At 41.0% G+C, this 20,037-nt stretch overlaps 1 protein-coding gene across 4 annotated transcripts in view; it reads right to left on the reverse strand.

The window, feature by feature from the left end:
• Positions 1-20,037, reverse strand: part of drp2 (dystrophin related protein 2) — a 299,389-nt gene that overhangs the window by 71,096 nt on the left and 208,256 nt on the right. For all 4 annotated transcript variants that reach the window (XM_062043976.1, XM_062043975.1, XM_062043974.1 and 1 more), the window contains 2 exons: positions 19,282-19,483; positions 1,657-1,742 (listed from right to left, as the gene is read on the reverse strand). In XM_062043976.1, coding sequence (XP_061899960.1) covers positions 1,657-1,742; positions 19,282-19,483 — 288 coding nt within the window. The remainder of the gene's footprint in view (positions 1-1,656; positions 1,743-19,281; positions 19,484-20,037) is intronic.

The following is a 20,037-nucleotide window of genomic DNA, read 5'->3' on the forward strand; positions in this document are numbered from 1 at the left end:
ACCAATCTAAGTCTAAGACTAGATGTGACCAATCTAAGTCTAAGACTAGATGTGACCAATCTAAGTCTAAGACTAGATGTGACCAATCTAAGTCTAAGACCAGATGTGACCAATCTAAGTCTAAGACCAGATGTGACCAATCTAAGTCTAGGACTAGATATGACCAATCTAAGTCTAAGACTAGATGTGACCGATCTAAGTCTAAGACTAGATGTGACCAATCTAAGTCTAAGACTAGATGTGACCGATCTAAGTCTAAGACTAGATGTGACCAATCTAAGTCTAAGACTAGATGTGACCGATCTAAGTCTAAGACTAGATGTGACCAATCTAATTCTAAGACTAAATGTGACCAATCTAAGTCTAAGACTAGATGTGACCAATCTAAGTCTAAGACTAGATGTGACCAATCTAAGTCTAGATGTGACCGATCTAAGTCTAAGACTAGATGTGACCAATCTAAGTCTAAGACTAGATGTGACCAATCTAAGTCTAAGACTAGATGTGACCAATCTAATTCTAAGACTAGATGTGACCAATCTAAGTCTAAGACTAGATGTGACCAATCTAAGTCTAAGACTAGATGTGACCAATCTAAGTCTAAGACTAGATGTGACCAATCTAAGTCTAAGACTAGATGTGACCAATCTAATTCTAAGACTAGATGTGACCAATCTAAGTCTAAAACTAGATGTGACCGATCTAAGTCTAAGACTAGATGTGACCGATCTAAGTCTAAAACTAGATGTGACCGATCTAAGTCTAAAACTAGATGTGACCAATCAAAGTCTAAGACTAGATGTGACCGATCTAAGTCTAAGACTAGATGTGACCAATCTAAGTCTAAGACTAGATGTGACCAATCTAAGTCTAAGACTAGATGTGACCAATCTAAGTCTAAGACTAGATGTGACCGATTTAAGTCTAAGACTAGATGTGACCAATCTAAGTCTAAGACTAGATGTGACCAATCTAAGTATAAGACTAGATGTGACCAATCTAAGTCTAAGACTAGATGTGACCAATCTAAGTCTAAGACTAGATGTGACCGATCTAAGTCTAAGACTAGATGTGACCAATCTAAGCCTAAGACTAGATGTGACCAATCTAAGTCTAAGACTAGTAAATATTACAAGTACGTATGATTCCTGCTGATATTGGTATCGTATCGGAAGTGTAACTGTTACCGCTCACACAATCATGGATGGCATGTTTGCAAGGCTCGCTAGTTGTCAAACAAATCAAATCTATTATTATTATATCTAGCACTCTTATTGGTACTAAACACAAGAACATTTTGACTCTGACACTTCAAATTGCTGTGTTGTAGTAAAAATGGAGAAAAGGTGCAAAAAATAACTAACATAGAATTAAAAAAATGAATGCGTATAAAGTTAATGAAAATGAAAGACACTTTAGTTGTATGGAAGCGGCCACTTGCCAACAGAAGAGTGTGTGGGCTTTACGTCTCACACTGGAATGATGGAGGACATGTCAGGCAGGCTTTAGTCTTACACTGGAATGATGGAGGACATGTCAGGCAGGCTTTAGTCTCACACTGGAGTGATGGAGGACATGTCAGGCAGGCTGCGCACCAACGGACTCGGTCCTTCTAAAGCCTGCAGAGTCCTTGCCTCCATGACAGTAATCACTTACACTTGTACTTCTCCTGGACGTCGGCCTCACACAAGCTCACCAGACCCATCTTCAAGCTCAGCACGCGCATCTTGCCGTTGCGAGCACTGGAGAGAGGAGAGAGGAGAGAAGTTTCAAGCCGGGAAGGATGCATGGCATTAGGCCTAGTGGAAGACGAGTGTTACACGGGTCATGGGAGGACAGCACAGGTCAGTGCCGTGGTGTGGAATTGTATTACTAAAGGCACTGCGGGGAATTGTTCTTGGGTTTATGCCTCACAGAACTCTGACTGTGTCACGGTTCAGTGTTTGGAATCATTTCCTCGCCGTCCTTTCACTGCTACGTGAGGCAGCAGAATCCAGTGGCCCACTTTGCTAAGGTCATAGGCGTCAAGCTCCAGAGGACCTGGTTTCTGCCTCGTGTGAGAATGAGTCTTCTTTTTTCATCCATAGTCATTTTTAAAGGCCTACTGAAATGAATTTTTTTTATTTAAACGGGGATAGCAGATCTATTCTATGTGTCATACTTGATCATTTCACGATATTGCCATATTTTTGCTGAAAGGATTTAGTATAGAACAGGGGTCACCAACGCGGTGCCCGCGGGCACCAGGTAGCCCATAAGGACCAGATGAGTAGCCCGCTGGCCTGTTCTAAAAATAGCTCAAATAGCAGCACTTACCAGTGAGCTGCCTCTATTTTTTAAATTGTATTTATTTACTAGCAAGCTGGTCTCGCTTTGCCCGACATTTTTAATTCTAAGAGAGACAAAACTCAAATAGAATACAAAAATCCAAGAAAATATTTTAAAGGCTTGGTCTTCACTTGTTTAAATAAATTCATTATTTTTTTACTTTGCTTCTTATAACTTTCAGAAAGACAATTTTAAAATACAACCTTAAAAATGATTTTAGGATTTTTAAACACATATACCTTTTTTACCTTTTAAATTCCTTCCTCTTCTTTCCTGACAATTTAAATCAATGTTCAAGTAAATGTATTGTTTTTTATTGTAAAGAATAATAAATAAATTTGAACTTAATTCTTCATTTTAGCTTCTGTTTTTTCGACGAAGAATATTTGTGAAATATTTCTTCAAATTTATTGTGATTAAAATTCAAAAAAATTATTCTGGCAAATCTAGAAAATCTGTAGAATCAAATTTAAATCTTATTTCAAAGTCTTTTGAATTTCTTTTAAAATTTTTGTTCTGGAAAATCTAGAAGAAATAATGATTTGTCTTTCTTAGAAATATAGCTTGGTCCAATTTGTTATATATTCTAACAAAGTGCAGATTGGATTTTAACCTATTAAAAACATGTCATCAAAATTCTAAAATTAATCTTAATCAGGAAAAATGACTAATGATGTTCCATAAATTCTTTTTTAAATTTTTTCAAAAAGATTCGAATTAGCTAGTTTTTCTCTTCTTTTTTTCGGTTGAATTTTGAATTTTAAAGAGTCAAAATTGAAGATAAACTATGTTTCTAAATTTGTCATTTTTTTCGTGTTTTCTCCTCTTTTAAACCATTCAATTAAGTGTAAATATCATTCATTATTAATAATAACAGAGTTAAAGGGAAATTGAGCAAATTGGCTATTTCTGGCAATTTATTTAAGTGTGTATCAAACTGGTAGCCCTTCGCATTAATCACTACCCAAGAAGTAGCTCTTGCTTTCAAAAAGGTTGGTGACCCCTGGTATAGAACAACGACGATAAAGATTGCAACTTTTGGTATCTGATAAAAAAAAGGCTTGCCCCTACCGGAAGTAGCGTGACGTAGTCAGTTGAACATATACGCAAAGTTCCCTATTGTTTACAATGATGGCCGCATGAAGTGAGAGAGATTCGGACCGAGAAAGCGACAATTTCCCCATTAATTTGAGCGAGGATGAAAGATTTGTGGATGAGGAAAGTGCAAGTGAAGGACTAGTGGGGAGTTGAAGCTATTCAGATAGGGAAGATGCTGTGAGAGCCGGGGGTGACCTGATATTCAGCTGGGAATGACTACAACAGTAAATAAACACAAGACATATATATACTCTATTAGCCACAACACAACCAGGCTTATATTTAATATGCCACAAATTAATCCTGCATAAAAACACCTGCGTGTTTGTTATGCTAGCTCCTAGCTCCTCTGCTAGCTCCTAGCTCCATAGAACACGCCAATACAATTCAAACACCTGATCAACACACACAATCACTCAGCCCAAAAGACCGTTCACCTAACCCAAGGTTCATAAAGCTTATATATTTTTAAAAAGTTACGTACATACGCAAAAAAAAGTTGCGCACATACGGTCAAGCGATCAAATGTTTAGAAGCCAAAGCTGCATACTCACAGTAGCACGTCTGCGTCTTTGTCATCCAAATCAAAGTAATCCTGGTAAGAGTCTGTGTTGTCCCAGTTCTCTACAGGCGTCTGTGTATCAAAGTCAAAAGTCCTCCTGGTTAGAGTCTCTGTTATCCGAGTTCTTCCATCTTGACTGCATCTTTCGGGAATGTAAACAAAGAAGCGCCGGCTGTGTACTGTTGTTGCTGACTACGTTCGAAAAATCCGTCCATTTCGCACCGACAACTTTCTTCTTTGCTTGCTCAGCTTCCTTCTCCATAATGCAATGAACATGATTGCAACAGATTCACGAACACAGATGTCCAGAATACTGTGGAATTATGAAATGAAAACAGAGCTTTTTCGTATTGGCTTCAATGTGGAAGGCATACCCGTGTTCGCCGGGCTACGTCACGCGCATACGTCATCCTCAGAGGCGTTTCGAACCGGAAGTTTAGCGGCAAATTTAAAATGTCACTTTATAAGTTAACCCGGCCGTATTGGCATGTGTTATAATGTTAAGATTTCATCATTGATATATAAACTATCAGACTGCGTGGTCGGTAGTAGTGGCTTTCAGTAGGCCTTTAAAGCAGCTAGTATTGTCCCATGTAGTGTGTCTTCTCGTGACCTCCTTGCTTTTATCTTATGTACGCTAGTCAACTCTTTGTTTTGTCGGCTCACAGAGCTGTTTTGGCCAGTTCCTTATCGGTTTTGAAGAAGCAGCTGCATTTCTTTCTGGGCGGGAGGGGCTGTTTTTACTCTACACAAACTGACTCTTTTTGTTTGAGTTTAGACCTCCAGAGCCTATGGAATGGAAATCCATGCTGGAAAAACCAAAATGATGACCAACAACAACAATGGCATCCGCTCAGACATCAAAGTCAATGGACAGGCACTGGACACGGTGTCAAGCTTCACGTACCTCGGTGCAATCGTGTCCGAAGTGCTCAAACAACTGCTGCCCTGGCAAAACTCAAGCCCATATGGAAAGACACAAACATCAGTTTGGCATCAAAGGTGAGATTCCAGCGCTCACTTGTAATGTCGATCTTCGCATGTGGAACATGGACCCTTACAGCAGAGCTGCAGAACAGAATTCAGAACATGGAGATAAGATGCTACAGAAGACTCATGGGTATCTCCTACACCCAACATGTCACAAACGAAAAAGTCCGGCAAGAGATCAGCCAAGCCATCGGCCCACATGATGACCCGCTCACCACGGTCATAAAGCGGAAACTGAGGTGGTACGGACATCACCAGATCCTCAGGCCTTGCAAAGACCATCCTGCAAGGCACTGTACAAGGTGGCAGGAGACGAGGGAGACAAAAGAAAAGATGGGAAGATAACATCGGAGAATGGACTCACCTGAAACTCACTGAGGCAATGAGAGGTGCTGAGGACAGACAGGGATGGAGAGAGCTGGTCAACAGATCGTCTGTGGTGCCCCAAAGACCCTCCGGGGTTATGGGATAGGTTAGGTTAGACCTCGCTTGCTGATGCTATAGTTGCGTTGTAAGGGCTGGTCTCCTAAGGCTTTAGTAAAACTTGGCCAAGTACTATTCTGTCTCGGTGGTCCTTTTTACTCAACATACATGTCATCCAAAAGAACTTGGGAGTGAGCAGTGAGTTTTATTCCCTGAGAGGAAGGCAACAGATCTTGATGAATGGTTCTTCCAGAGACAACATGGCTCGCCACATAAACTGGTGTCTACACCTAAAGTGAGCCATAGCCGGTAAGACCACACAAGAACATTGCTGGTCATTGTCCTATGGATCGTCTGTGGTGCCCCAAAGACCCTCCGGGGTTATGGGATAGGTTAGGTTAGACCTCGCTTGCTGATGCTATAGTTGCGTTGTAAGGGCTGGTCTCCTAAGGCTTTAGTAAAACTTGGCCAAGTACTATTCTGTCTCGGTGGTCCTTTTTACTCGACATACATGTCATCCAAAAGAACTTGGGAGTGAGCAGTGAGTTTTATTCCCTGAGAGGAAGGCAACAGATCTTGATGAATGGTTCTTCCAGAGACAACATGGCTCGCCACATAAACTGGTGTCTACACCTAAAGTGAGCCATAGCCGGTAAGACCACACAAGAACATTGCTGGTCGTTGTCCTATGGACTGAGCATATGAATACATTCCTTCATAGGGCTGTGAATCTTTGGGAACCACACCGTTCGATTCCATTCTTGGCGGTAACAAATTGATTCAGAATCGATTCTCAATTCAAAATCTATACTTTACCTCCATAAAATAGATAAACAGCTCTGATAAACGTCTATATTAATTCAAATAAAACCAGTTTTGTTTTATACAATTCTAGCCAAACTTTGAATAAAGTCAAATACAAATTAGACAACAAGAGAAGTATCCCACACCCCTCTTTTCTGAAGTAACACACTACACGTTTGGACTGCTACTAACGATTATTTTTGATCGTCGATTAGTCAACGACTAGTCGACTCGTCCATCAGAAATATCAAGCAGTTAAAATGCGTGTGGAGAACGTTTTGCATTTTTTCCCATCATCCCTTGTAACGGATTTAAAACGGGTGTAGTTTTGATGCTTTTTACGCTGATTGGATATATTTTTTAATAACATCCACAAAGTTCCAAGAGCAAGTTGTGTTACGTGTGACCATCTTTGTTGAATTTTTGTGCTGGTTGAATGTTTGTTTTTCTACACCATGGCTAGGGAGGGTTGTTGGGATTGGGTCATATAAGTAAATGATGTGCACGCTTGATGTACAAATAAAGGCCACTGACTTGAGCTACTTACTCAGGCCACCAGATGGCAACTAATAGCTATCAGACCACTGACTGTTTGTAGATTACATGGAAACACAGCCAGTTCCGTCCGGACTCGTGCGGTCAACCATACCATCGTAAAGTCAGAATTGATAATACATTGCATCCCTAACCAATGTATTCCACATATTCTGCCTAGCAACAAGTGGCCATGAGCGGGAGAAATGTCACGGCGTGGGCTCGAACCCGTTTTTCTCTGGCAGCTGGGTCTGGTCTGCCAGCACCTCCGTTGGCAGCGCGATGAGACACGCCCCTGCTCGCGCTGGCCGCGTCACGCCCACATGACATGATCAGCAATCTGCACACCTGGGACTGATGAGGGCGAGCGGTATAAAGACGAGTGGACCCAAGGATCCTATCCGGAACTTTATCCTGTTACGTTTGCTTCCCGTATCCTCCATCTTCGAGCCTCGACTCTCCCTGGACTTTGGACTGCCTCCCTTCGATCCTCGACCCCCGCTTAGACACGGACCTCCTACGCCTCGCCCTTCGCCCTGACCATCTGCCTGCCCCACGGACCGCCTTCATGCCTTGTTCCTCCTCTCGCCCAACACATTTGGTGAAACACTACAGCTAATCACACACACACCTTGGATCTAGTCGCACTCCATTTCCTTAGTTTATATTAGTATTGTTTGATTATTATATATATTGTCTATATATATATAATAGTCATAGTCATAGTCAGGTCGGGCTTATACCGCCACAGGTAAGATGTAACCCCGTGCTACCTGCCGCATCCGGGCAGATGGGGCTCGTAAACCTGGTAAGGCAGCCCATCTAGGAGAAGGAAATCTCCAATCTCAAAACCACCGCTGCCTTGCAGTCAATCCACTCGAGGGTAAGGCTAAGGGAGTAAACCCTGACAGAAAATCAGGAGCCGGAGTCCTGAAGGCGGTTTGATGTTGTAGCGTCATTCCGGCAACTCCTGCGGCGTCGCCTGTACCAAGTTGTATCGACACTCGTCGCTCCCTTGGATCCACCAACCATGCGGAGCGGGGGGGGGGGGGGGGGGGGGGCGCTTGCTGCCTGGACAACAGCTTGCCCTCCATAGTTCCATGCCCAGGCCATGTAGGTTCACTGGAGAGGTCACTCCAGCAGATACCGGTTCTAAAACCATCCGATTGGCGAAGGAAACAGGGGCCAGGGGCCATCTCGCAGTGAGATCCACCCACCCATTTTGGATCTACTCCATCCTCTCCCGGAACGGAAGGATGCCGACGTTATATAATAAAAATACATAGAGCTATACTGCCCCCTCGTGTCTGTGCCGTCAACTCCCTCCTGTAATATATAACAAGAAAGACTCTAAATAATATTCTCCTGATCTTGTTGGCATGCGTCTCAGAAGTGCGATGTCGTTTTGGAGAAGCTAACATTGATCTGTTCTCTGCAGTTTGACAGCGAGCTTGCCAGCGCCCCCTGGGAAACAATTCAGCATTTTAATGGGCAACAATTGGAAGAAGACACAATCTTATCAGATTAGCATACGAGGAGGGAAAAGAAGATGATCGCTTGCAAGGAGTGTATAATTCAATCAAGCATCCTGAGCTGTGTCTTCCTCAAATGCTGCTGGCACGCGGAGGAAAAGTCAGGTGGGGGGTTTTTTTTTTTTTTTTGGGAGTGAAGGCTTTACTGAGTTGAGATGATTAAACTCGGAGGAGAAGTCAAAGAAGAGCTGAGCTGAACACTGAGCTTCCAAGTCTTAAAGTAGAAGCTGGGGTGGATCCACAGCCTAAGGAGGCAACTGGCTGTCATCTCCTTTCTCACACACTGAAGTTGCACACCCACGCCCTGTGCACACCATCTTGTAACACACACCAGCAGCCATGTGGCACACCCATGCCCTGTGCACACCATCTTGTAACACACACCAGCAGCCATGTGGCACACCCATGCCCTGTGCACACCATCTTGTAACACACACCAGCAGCCATGTGGCACACCCATGCCCTGTGCACACCATCTTGTAACACACACCAGCAGCCTTGTGGCACACCCATGCCCTGTGCACACCATCTTGTAACACACACCAGCAGCCATGTGGCACATCCATGCCCTGTGCACACCATCTTGTAACACACACCGGCTTGCAGTAGCGTATTTTCCAGACTATAAGCCGCACCCGCTAAATGTTAGAAGGAAAACAATAATTTTCCATATATTAGCCGCAGATATTTGGATGGAAAGATTTTGTACCGTATTTCCCGGGCTTTAGAGCGCACCCGCATATAAGACACACTCACTGCGTTGTATAAAAAAAACATGTTTCCATATATTAGCCGCACTGGACTATAAGTCGCAGATATATAAGTTGTGAAATGAGTTATTTACACGGAAAGATTGTGTAAAAAGTTCATTTACATATCTTAATTCTTTCCAAACGGTGTCTGTAACAGGGCAGTAAAACGGCTGGTCAAACAAAACAGAAGTCATGGTCATGGACCCACTAGCTGCGCAAGCTAGCTCTCCAATCAGCTAAACAGACTCAATAACTCCACGCTGACGTTTTGGTGAATTTCCCGAGGAATTAGTGAAAGTGAAACAATACAAAAAGAATGCCATTGTACGTTTGTAAGTTAATAATACTAACACAGACACTCGTAAACGTCTTAGCCGATTGGCTAACGCTAACGACGCTAGCGTCATTACATTAAGATAACATGCACAAACACGCGTGAAAACACTCCGACAGACATCACACACGGGACGCTTTAGTAAGTAAGAATTGTTTTAGTTGTATTGTAAAACTTATAAACGTTGCTTGGAGTCATGAATAAAGAATCCATTCGAGTAGTAACGCTATGGATGGCTGAAAGACTGAGCGGCAATTGTACTTCCGGTTCATAGCTCAGTCTAAACAGAAGGGTACTACAGCACCTGCAGTGAGCAAGCTTGTCCAAAAGATGGCACCAAAGCACAAACAATAAGACATTTATTCCCGGGCTTTAGAGCGCACCCGCATATAAGACACACTCACTGCGTTGTATAAAAAAAACATGTATCCATATATTAGCCGCACTGGACTATAAGTCGCAGATATATAAGTTGTCAAATGAGTTATTTACACGGAAAGATTGTGTAAAAGTTCATTTACATATCTTAATTCTTTCCAAACGGTGTCTGTAACAGGGCAGTAAAACGGCTGATCAAACAAAACAGAAGTCATGGTCATGGACCCACTAGCTGCGCAAGCTAGCTCGCCAATCAGCTAAACAGACTCAATAACTCCACGCTGACGTTTTGGTGAATTTCCTGAGGAATTAGTGAAAGTGAAACAATACAAAAAGAATGCCATTGTACGTTTGTAAGTTAATAATACTAACACAGACACTCATAAACGTCTTAGCCGATTGGCTAACGCTAACGACGCTAGCGTCATTACATTAAGATAACATGCACAAACACGCGTGAAAACACTCCTACAGACATCACACACGGGACGCTTTAGTAAGTAAGAATTGTTTTAGTTGTATTGTAAAACTTATAAACGTTGCTTGGAGTCATGAATAAGGAATCCATTCGAGTAGTAACGCTATGGACGGCTGAAAGACCGAGCGGCAATTGTACTTCCGGTTCATAGCTCAGTCTAAACAGAAGGGTACTACAGCACCTGCAGTGAACAAGCTTGTCCAAAAGATGGCACCAAAGCACAAACAATAAGACATTCATTCCCGGGCTTTAGAGCACACCCGCATATAAGACACACTCACTGCGTTGTATAAAAAAAACATGTTTCCATATATTAGCCGCACTGGACTATAAGTCGCAGATATATAAGTTGTGAAATGAGTTATTTACACGGAAAGATTGTGTAAAAAGTTCATTTACATATCTTAATTGTTTCCAAATGGTGTCTGTAACAGGGCAGTAAAACGGCTGATCAAACAAAACAGAAGTCATGGTCATGGACCCACTAGCTGCGCAAGCTAGCTCGCCAATCAGCTAAACAGACTCAATAACTCCACGCTGACGTTTTGGTGAATTTCCTGAGGAATTAGTGAAAGTGAAACAATACAAAAAGAATGCCATTGTACGTTTGTAAGTTAATAATACTAACACAGACACTCGTAAACGTCTTAGCAGATTGGCTAACGCTAACGACGCTAGCGTCATTACATTAAGATAACATGCACAAACACGCGTGAAAACACTCCTACAGACATCACACACGGGACGCTTTAGTAAGTAAGAATTGTTTTAGTTGTATTGTAAAACTTATAAACGTTGCTTGGAGTAGTAACGCTATGGACGGCTGAAAGACCGAGCGGCAATTGTACTTCCGGTTCATAGCTCAGTCTAAACAGAAGGGTACTACAGCACCTGCAGTGAACAAGCTTGTCCAAAAGATGGCACCAAAGCACAAACAATAAGACATTCATTCCCGGGCTTTAGAGCGCACCCGCATATAAGACACACTCACTGCGTTGTATAAAAAAAACATGTTTCCATATATTAGCCGCACCGGACTATAAGTCGCAGATATATAAGTTGTCAAATGAGTTATTTACACGGAAAGATTGTGTAAAAAGTTAATTTACATATCTTAATTGTTTCCAAACGGTGTCTGTAACAGGGCAGTAAAACAGCTGATCAAACAAAACAGAAGTCATGGTCATGGACCCACTAGCTGCGCAAGCTAGCTCGCCAATCAGCTAAACAGACTCAATAACTCCACGCTGACGTTTTGGTGAATTTCCTGAGGAATTAGTGAAAGTGAAACAATACAAAAAGAATGCCATTGTACGTTTGTAAGTTAATAATACTAACACAGACACTCGTAAACGTCTTAGCAGATTGGCTAACGCTAACGACGCTAGCGTCATTACATTAAGATAACATGCACAAACACGCGTGAAAACACTCCGACAGACATCACACACGGGACGCTTTAGTAAGTAAGAATTGTTTTAGTTGTATTGTAAAACTTATAAACGTTGCTTGGAGTCATGAATAAAGAATCCATTCGAGTAGTAACGCTATGGACGGCTGAAAGACCGAGCGGCAATTGTACTTCCGGTTCATAGCTCAGTCTAAACAGAAGGGCACTACAGCACCTGCAGTGAACAAGCTTGTCCAAAAGATGGCACCAAAGCACAAACAATAAGACATTCATTCCCGGGCTTTAGAGCGCACCCGCATATAAGACACACTCACTGCGTTGTATAAAAAAAACATGTTTCCATATATTAGCCGCACTGGACTATAAGTCGCAGATATATAAGTTGTCAAATGAGTTATTTGCACGGAAAGATTGTGTAAAAAGTTCATTTACATATCTTAATTGTTTCCAAACGGTGTCTGTAACAGAGCAGTAAAACAGCTGATCAAACAAAACAGAAGTCATGGTCATGGACCCACTAGCTGCGCAAGCTAGCTCGCCAATCAGCTAAACAGACTCAATAACTCCACGCTGACGTTTTGGTGAATTTCCTGAGGAATTAGTGAAAGTGAAACAATACAAAAAGAATGCCATTGTACGTTTGTAAGTTAATAATACTAACACAGACACTCGTAAACGTCTTAGCCGATTGGCTAACGCTAACGACGCTAGCGTCATTACATTAAGATAACATGCACAAACACGCGTGAAAACACTCCTACAGACATCACACACGGGACGCTTTAGTAAGTAAGAATTGTTTTAGTTGTATTGTAAAACTTATAAACGTTGCTTGGAGTGATGAATAAAGAATCCATTCGAGTAGTAACGCTATGGACGGCTGAAAGACCGAGCGGCAATTGTACTTCCGGTTCATAGCTCAGTCTAAACAGAAGGGTACTACAGCACCTGCAGTGAACAAGCTTGTCCAAAAGATGGCACCAAAGCACAAACAATAAGACATCATTCCCAGGCTTTAGAGCGCACCCGCATATAAGACACACTCACTGCGTTGTATAAAAAAAACATGTTTCCATATATTAGCCGCACTGGACTATAAGTCGCAGATATATAAGTTGTGAAATGAGTTATTTACACGGAAAGATTGTGTAAAAAGTTCATTTACATATCTTAATTCTTTCCAAACGGTGTCTGTAACAGGGCAGTAAAACGGCTGGTCAAACAAAACAGAAGTCATGGTCATGGACCCACTAGCTGCGCAAGCTAGCTCGCCAATCAGCTAAACAGACTCAATAACTCCACGCTGACGTTTTGGTGAATTTCCTGAGGAATTAGTGAAAGTGAAACAATACAAAAAGAATGCCATTGTACGTTTGTAAGTTAATAATACTAACACAGACACTCGTAAACGTCTTAGCCGATTGGCTAACGCTAACGACGCTAGCGTCATTACATTAAGATAACATGCACAAACACGCGTGAAAACACTCCTACAGACATCACACACGGGACGCTTTAGTAAGTAAGAATTGTTTTAGTTGTATTGTAAAACTTATAAACGTTGCTTGGAGTAGTAACGCTATGGACGGCTGAAAGACTGAGCGGCAATTGTACTTCCGGTTCATAGCTCAGTCTAAACAGAAGGGTACTACAGCACCTGCAAGCACAAACAATAAGACATCCATTCAGTGGCGCTTGCTTCTTTTTTTAAACTATTCACACCACGAGTGGCCGTCAGCGAAGAACAATCCACACATTTTAAGCAGCCTAGGAAAAAAGTAACAGCTTGTAGTCCGGAATTGATGGTAAATGTTTCTTTACGTACTTTAATTGTTACCAAAAGGTGTCTGCAACTCGGCAGTAAAACGGCTGATCAAACAAAACAGAAGTCATTGATGTCTTTATTCGTCCTTTATGAAAGGAATAACAGTTTCTCCGTTTTTAATAAGGCCCAAGATGTTTATCAGGATTCTTCTTCTTTGTACTTTGTCAACACTTGGGAGTTTCAACCGTTTCTTAAAGTGGATCATTGTTTGATTTCTTTGCTTCATCCATTCCATCAGTTAGCCGTTAGCGAAGAAAAAAATCCATTGGATTAGCCGCGTTTTTGTATAAGCCGCAGGGTTCAAAGCTTGGGGAAAAAGTAGCGGCCTATAGTGTGTAAAATATAACCTCATGTCTTGTCAGAGCATCTACCTGCTGGGGAATGTTGAGTGGACTGACTTATGTTACGCACTCATTTCCCCCGGCAGATAACGACACTTTCCTTGAACTATTTACCCGCAAATGTGCCAGCGCACCAATTCAGCAGGATGAAAGCAACACAGTGTCAATACAGCAAGCGAGTGTGCCACACGCTCATTTAGCCATCACAAGCAGCCACTTAAGCTAAAGTAATGATTAAAAGAAGGACTGTAAATAAAGCATAACCTCCCTGGCAGCGTTACAAGTGCACACACACACACTCTCACTGCAATTGATATAAAAAGCAAAAGCAATTACTGTGGAATTTATGCAGCGGGCAAAGTCTGTGATTGTCTCATTAGTAGCGAGTACTTAAGAAAGAAGTCACTCGGGGGTTTAACGCCGGCTTCTGTTGCCGTCTGTGCTCTGTGAGGCAGCGGGAAGAAGGAGAGACAATATGTACGTTGAACGTTGGCGTGAAAGAGGATTTGTTTCCACTTCTGTCTCAGACGGCAGGATTGATCCAGTGCGCTTTGGAGATTTAGTCGTGTTGTGGCATTTTAAAGACGCCCGTGCACAAAGACTCTAAAACAGGGGTCACCAACGCGGTGCCCGCGGGCACCAGGTAGCCCGTAAGGACCAGATGAGTAGCCCGCTGGCCTGTTCTAAAAATAGCTCAAATAGCAGCACTTACCAGTGAGCTGCCTCTATTTTTTAAATTTTATTTATTTACTAGCAAGCTGGTCTCGCTTTGCCCGACATTTTTAATTCTAAGAGAGACAAAACTCAAATAGAATTTGAAAATCCAAGAAAATATTTTAAAGACTTGGTCTTCACTTGTTTAAATAAATTCATTATTTTTTTTTATTTTGCTTCTTATAACTTTCAGAAAGACAATTTTAGAGAAAAAATACAACCTTAAAAATGATTTTAGGATTTTTAAACACATATACCTTTTTACCTTTTAAATTCCTTCCTTTTCTTTCCTGACAATTTAAATCAATCTTCAAGTAAATTAATTTTTTTATTGTAAAGAATAATAAATACATTTTAATTCAATTCTTCATTTTAGCTTCTGTTTTTTCGACGAAGAATATTTGTGAAATATTTCTTCAAACTTATTATGATTAAAATTCAAAACAAATATTCTGGCAAATCTAGAAAATCTGTAGAATCAAATTTAAATCTTATTTCAAAGTCTTTTGAATTTCTTTAAAAAAAATTGTTCTGGAAAATCTAGAAGAAATAATGATTTGTCTTTGTTAGAAATATAGCTTGGTCCAATTTGTTATATATTCTAACAAAGTGTAGATTGGATTTTAACCTATTTAAAACATGTCATCAAAATTCTAAAATTAATCTTAATCAGGAAAAATGACTAATGATGTTCCATAAATTATTTTTTAAAATTTTTCAAAAAGATTCGAATTAGCTAGTTTTTCTCTTCTTTTTTTCGGTTGAATTTTGAATTTTAAAGAGTCGAAATTGAAGATAAACTATGTTTCAAAATTGAATTGTCATTTTTTTTCATGTTTTCTCCTCTTTTAAACCGTTCAATTAAGTGTAAATATCATTAATTATTAATAATAACATATAGTTAAAGGTAAATTGAGCAAATTGGCTATTTCTGGCAATTTATTTAAGTGTGTATCAAACTGGTAGCCCTTCGCATTAATCAGTACCCAAGAAGTACACTACCGTTCAAAAGTTTGGGGTCACATTGAAATGTCCTTATTTTTGAAGGAAAAGCACTGTACTTTTCAATGAAGATAACTTTAAACTAGTCTTAACTTGAAAGAAATACACTCTATACATTGCTAATGTGGTAAATGACTATTCTAGCTGCAAATGTCTGGTTTTTGGTGCAATATCTACATAGGTGTATAGAGGCCCATTTCCAGCAACTATCACTCCAGTGTTCTAATGGTACAATGTGTTTGCTCATTGGCTCAGAAGGCTAATTGATGATTAGAAAACTTTTGTGCAATCATGTTCACACATCTGAAAACAGTTTAGCTCGTTACAGAAGCTACAAACTGACCTTCCTTTGAGCAGATTGAGTTTCTGGAGCATCACATTTTTGGGGTCAATTAAACGCTCAAAACGGCCAGAAAAAGAGAACTTTCATCTGAAACTCGACAGTCTATTCTTGTTCTTAGAAATGAAGGCTATTCCACAAAATTGTTTGGGTGACCCCAAACTTTTGAACGGTAGTGTAGCTCTTGGTTTCAAAAAGGTTGGTGACCCCTTCTCTAAAACACTCCATCTCTATTTCATTGTCATTGTAGACAAAAAGTGCTTTTGGACTCGCATGGCAGAAGTCCTGATGAGTAACACATGCAGTTTATCTCTGCAGCTCGTTAAAAGCTTCATTAACTACCTTGTCATCCACGTCTTAGTGACTCGGCTGACACCAAGTCACCTTGTGACTCGCTGCAAAGTAGGCGCACTGAGAAGGAAGTAGTTGTTAGTACCATGCAAGGCACATATTGGAATGTTAACATATTTAAAAAGGGAACTCCTAACGTTTGCAATAAATTATAACAAAAAAATTAACAAATAAAAACGTTTGGGGATTTTTTTTCAAATTTAAAGAAAATATCTGAAATGTTTACATATTTAAAATGTCAACTTATAATTATCGGAGCAAATCATAATTAAAAAAAATGGGGGAGAAATTACTTTTAATATAAAATAAAAACTCTCTGGTTTAATGTCCCATTCATAGGATGAATTTAATTGCACTGCAATAATGCAAATATCTTTCTATCCTCTTTAAAAACTTGTGTTTACATCCTTTTCCTGTTGAGCTGTTTCAAAAAGCATCAAGTTTTAAAAACATTTCATTAAAGCAAATTAATTGTCCAGTCATAGTATTTAAATCTTAAAAATGATCTGTCTGGGGCACACTTATTCCTGATGAAAAGGCGTAACAGAGAATAGACAACAGACAACAGACAACAGAAAATAGACAACAAACAATAGACAACAGACAATAGACAATAAACAATAGACAATAGACAATAAACAACAGACTCCAGACTCCAGACAACAGACACCTGGAAACAGGAAACAGACTACAAACAGACAACAGACTACCGACTACCGACAACAGACAAAAGACAACGGACCACAGACTACAGACTACCGACAACAGACTACCGACTACCGACAACAGACAAAAGACAACGGACCACAGAAAATAGACAACAAACAATAGACAACAGACAATAGACAATAAACAACAGACTCCAGACTCCAGACAACAGACACCTGGAAACAGGAAACAGACTACAAACAGACAACAGACAACAGACAAAAGACAACGGACTACAGACTACCGACAACCGACAACAGACAACAGACAACAGACAACAGACTACCGACTACCGACTACCGACAACAGACAAAAGACAACGGACCACAGACTACAGACTACAGACAACAGACTACCGACTACCGACAACAGACAACAGACAACAGACAACAGACAACAGAAAATAGACAACAAACAATAGACAACAGACAATAGACAATAAACAACAGACTCCAGACTCCAGACAACAGACACCTGTAAACAGGAAACAGACTACAAACAGACAACAGACAAAAGACAACGGACTACAGACTACAGACTACCGACTACCGACTACCGACAACCGACAACAGACAACAGACAACAGACTACCGACTACCGACTACCGACAACAGACAAAAGACAACGGACCACAGACTACAGACAACAGACTACCGACTACTGACTACCGACAACAGACAAAAGACAACGGACCACAGACTACAGACTACAGACTACAGACTACCGACTACCGACTACAGACTACCGACAACAGACTACCGACAACAGACAACAGACAACAGACAACAGAAAATAGACAACAAACAATAGACAACAGACAATAGACAACAGACAATAGACAATAAACAACAGACTCCAGACTCCAGACAACAGACACCTGGAAACAGGAAACAGACTACAAACAGACAACAGACAAAAGACAACGGACTACAGACTACCAACTACCGACTGCCGACAACCGACAACAGACAACAGACAACAGACTACCGACTACCGACAACAGACAAAAGACAACGGACCACAGACTACAGACTACCGACTACCGACAACAGACTACTGACAACAGACTACCGACAACAGACAACAGACAACAGACAACAGAAAATAGACAACAAACAATAGACAACAGACAATAGACAATAAACAACAGACTCCAGACTCCAGACAACAGACACCTGGAAACAGGAAACAGACTACAAACAGACAACAGACAAAAGACAACGGACTACAGACTACCGACTACCGACTACCGACTACCAACTATCGACAACAGACAACAGACAACAGACAACAGATAACAGACAACAGACTACCGACTACCGACAACAGACAACAGACAACAGACTACAGACTACAGACTACAGACAACAGACACCTGGAAACAGGAAACAGACTACAAACAGACAACAGACAAAAGACAACGGACTACAGACTACCAACTACCGACTGCCGACAACCGACAACAGACAACAGACAACAGACTACCGACTACCGACAACAGACAAAAGACAACGGACCACAGACTACAGACTACCGACTACCGACAACAGACTACTGACAACAGACTACCGACAACAGACAACAGACAACAGACAACAGAAAATAGACAACAAACAATAGACAACAGACAATAGACAATAAACAACAGACTCCAGACTCCAGACAACAGACACCTGGAAACAGGAAACAGACTACAAACAGACAACAGACAAAAGACAACGGACTACAGACTACCGACTACCGACTACCGACTACCAACTATCGACAACAGACAACAGACAACAGACAACAGATAACAGACAACAGACAACAGACTACCGACTACCGACAACAGACAACAGACAACAGACTACAGACTACAGACTACAGACAACAGACACCTGGAAACAGGAAACAGACTACAAACAGACAACAGACAAAAGACAACGGACTACAGACTACCGACTACCGACTACCAACTATCGACAACAGACAACAGACAACAGACAACAGATAACAGACAACAGACTACCGACTACCGACTACCGACTACCGACAACAGACAACAGACAACAGACTACAGACTACAGACTACAGAAAACAGACAACAGACACCTGGAAACAAGAAACAGACATATATTTATATATTTACATATATATATATATTATATACATATATTATATATTAAAAAAGTTAAAGTACCAATGATTGACACACACACACTAGGTGTGGCAAAATTATTCTCTGCATTTGACCCATCACCCTTGATCACCCCCTGGGAGGTGAAGGGAGCAGTGAGCAGCAGCGGATGCCGCGCCCGGGAATCATTTTTGGTGATATATATAAGTTGGATTATACGACAGTAATAAGTAAGGTGATGGCTGCAGGTGTCTCACCTGTCGTAGACGTTGAGCAGCCAGTTGAGACACATGTCCACGCAGAGCGGCACGTTGACCAAGACGGTCCTCTCCTCCTCCAGCCTCTCGTAAAGCGCCGTCAGCCCGTGGATGACCTCCACCACGTCCATCACGCGCTCGCCTTGACTGAGATCCTGCTCCCGAAACACTTCCACCAAGTTGCTCAGCGCCACTAAGTCCACTAAGCACACAGAGAACACAGCAGACATCAACAACAACAACAATGCAGTATGTACAGTATGTACAGTATATATATATATATATATATATATATATATATATATATATATATATATATATATATATATATATATATATATATATATATATATATATATATATATATATATATATGACACAGACCACCTAGTCATGTGACAAATAAGCAATTACATTTTGTCATGTTTTTCTGTCTTCAAATTTGACACAGGTGCATTTTTGAAGAAATGTTCACCCTTTTTGTGTGTGCAGTGGTTGTGAAGTCCCTAACACACCCATGAAGTCCCAGCTTACACAAACACAGCCATGAAGTCCCAGTTTACACAAACACACCCATGAAGTCCCAGCTTACACAAACACACCCATGAAGTCCCAGTTTACACAAACACACCCATGAAGTCCCAGCTTACACAAACACACCCATGAAGTCCCAGTTTACACAAACACACCCATGAAGTCCCAGTTTACACAAACACACCCATGAAGTCCCAGTTTACACAAACACACCCATGAAGT

Source organism: Entelurus aequoreus, linkage group LG04, assembly GCF_033978785.1.
Source record: "Entelurus aequoreus isolate RoL-2023_Sb linkage group LG04, RoL_Eaeq_v1.1, whole genome shotgun sequence".
Taxonomy (NCBI): domain Eukaryota; kingdom Metazoa; phylum Chordata; class Actinopteri; order Syngnathiformes; family Syngnathidae; genus Entelurus; species Entelurus aequoreus.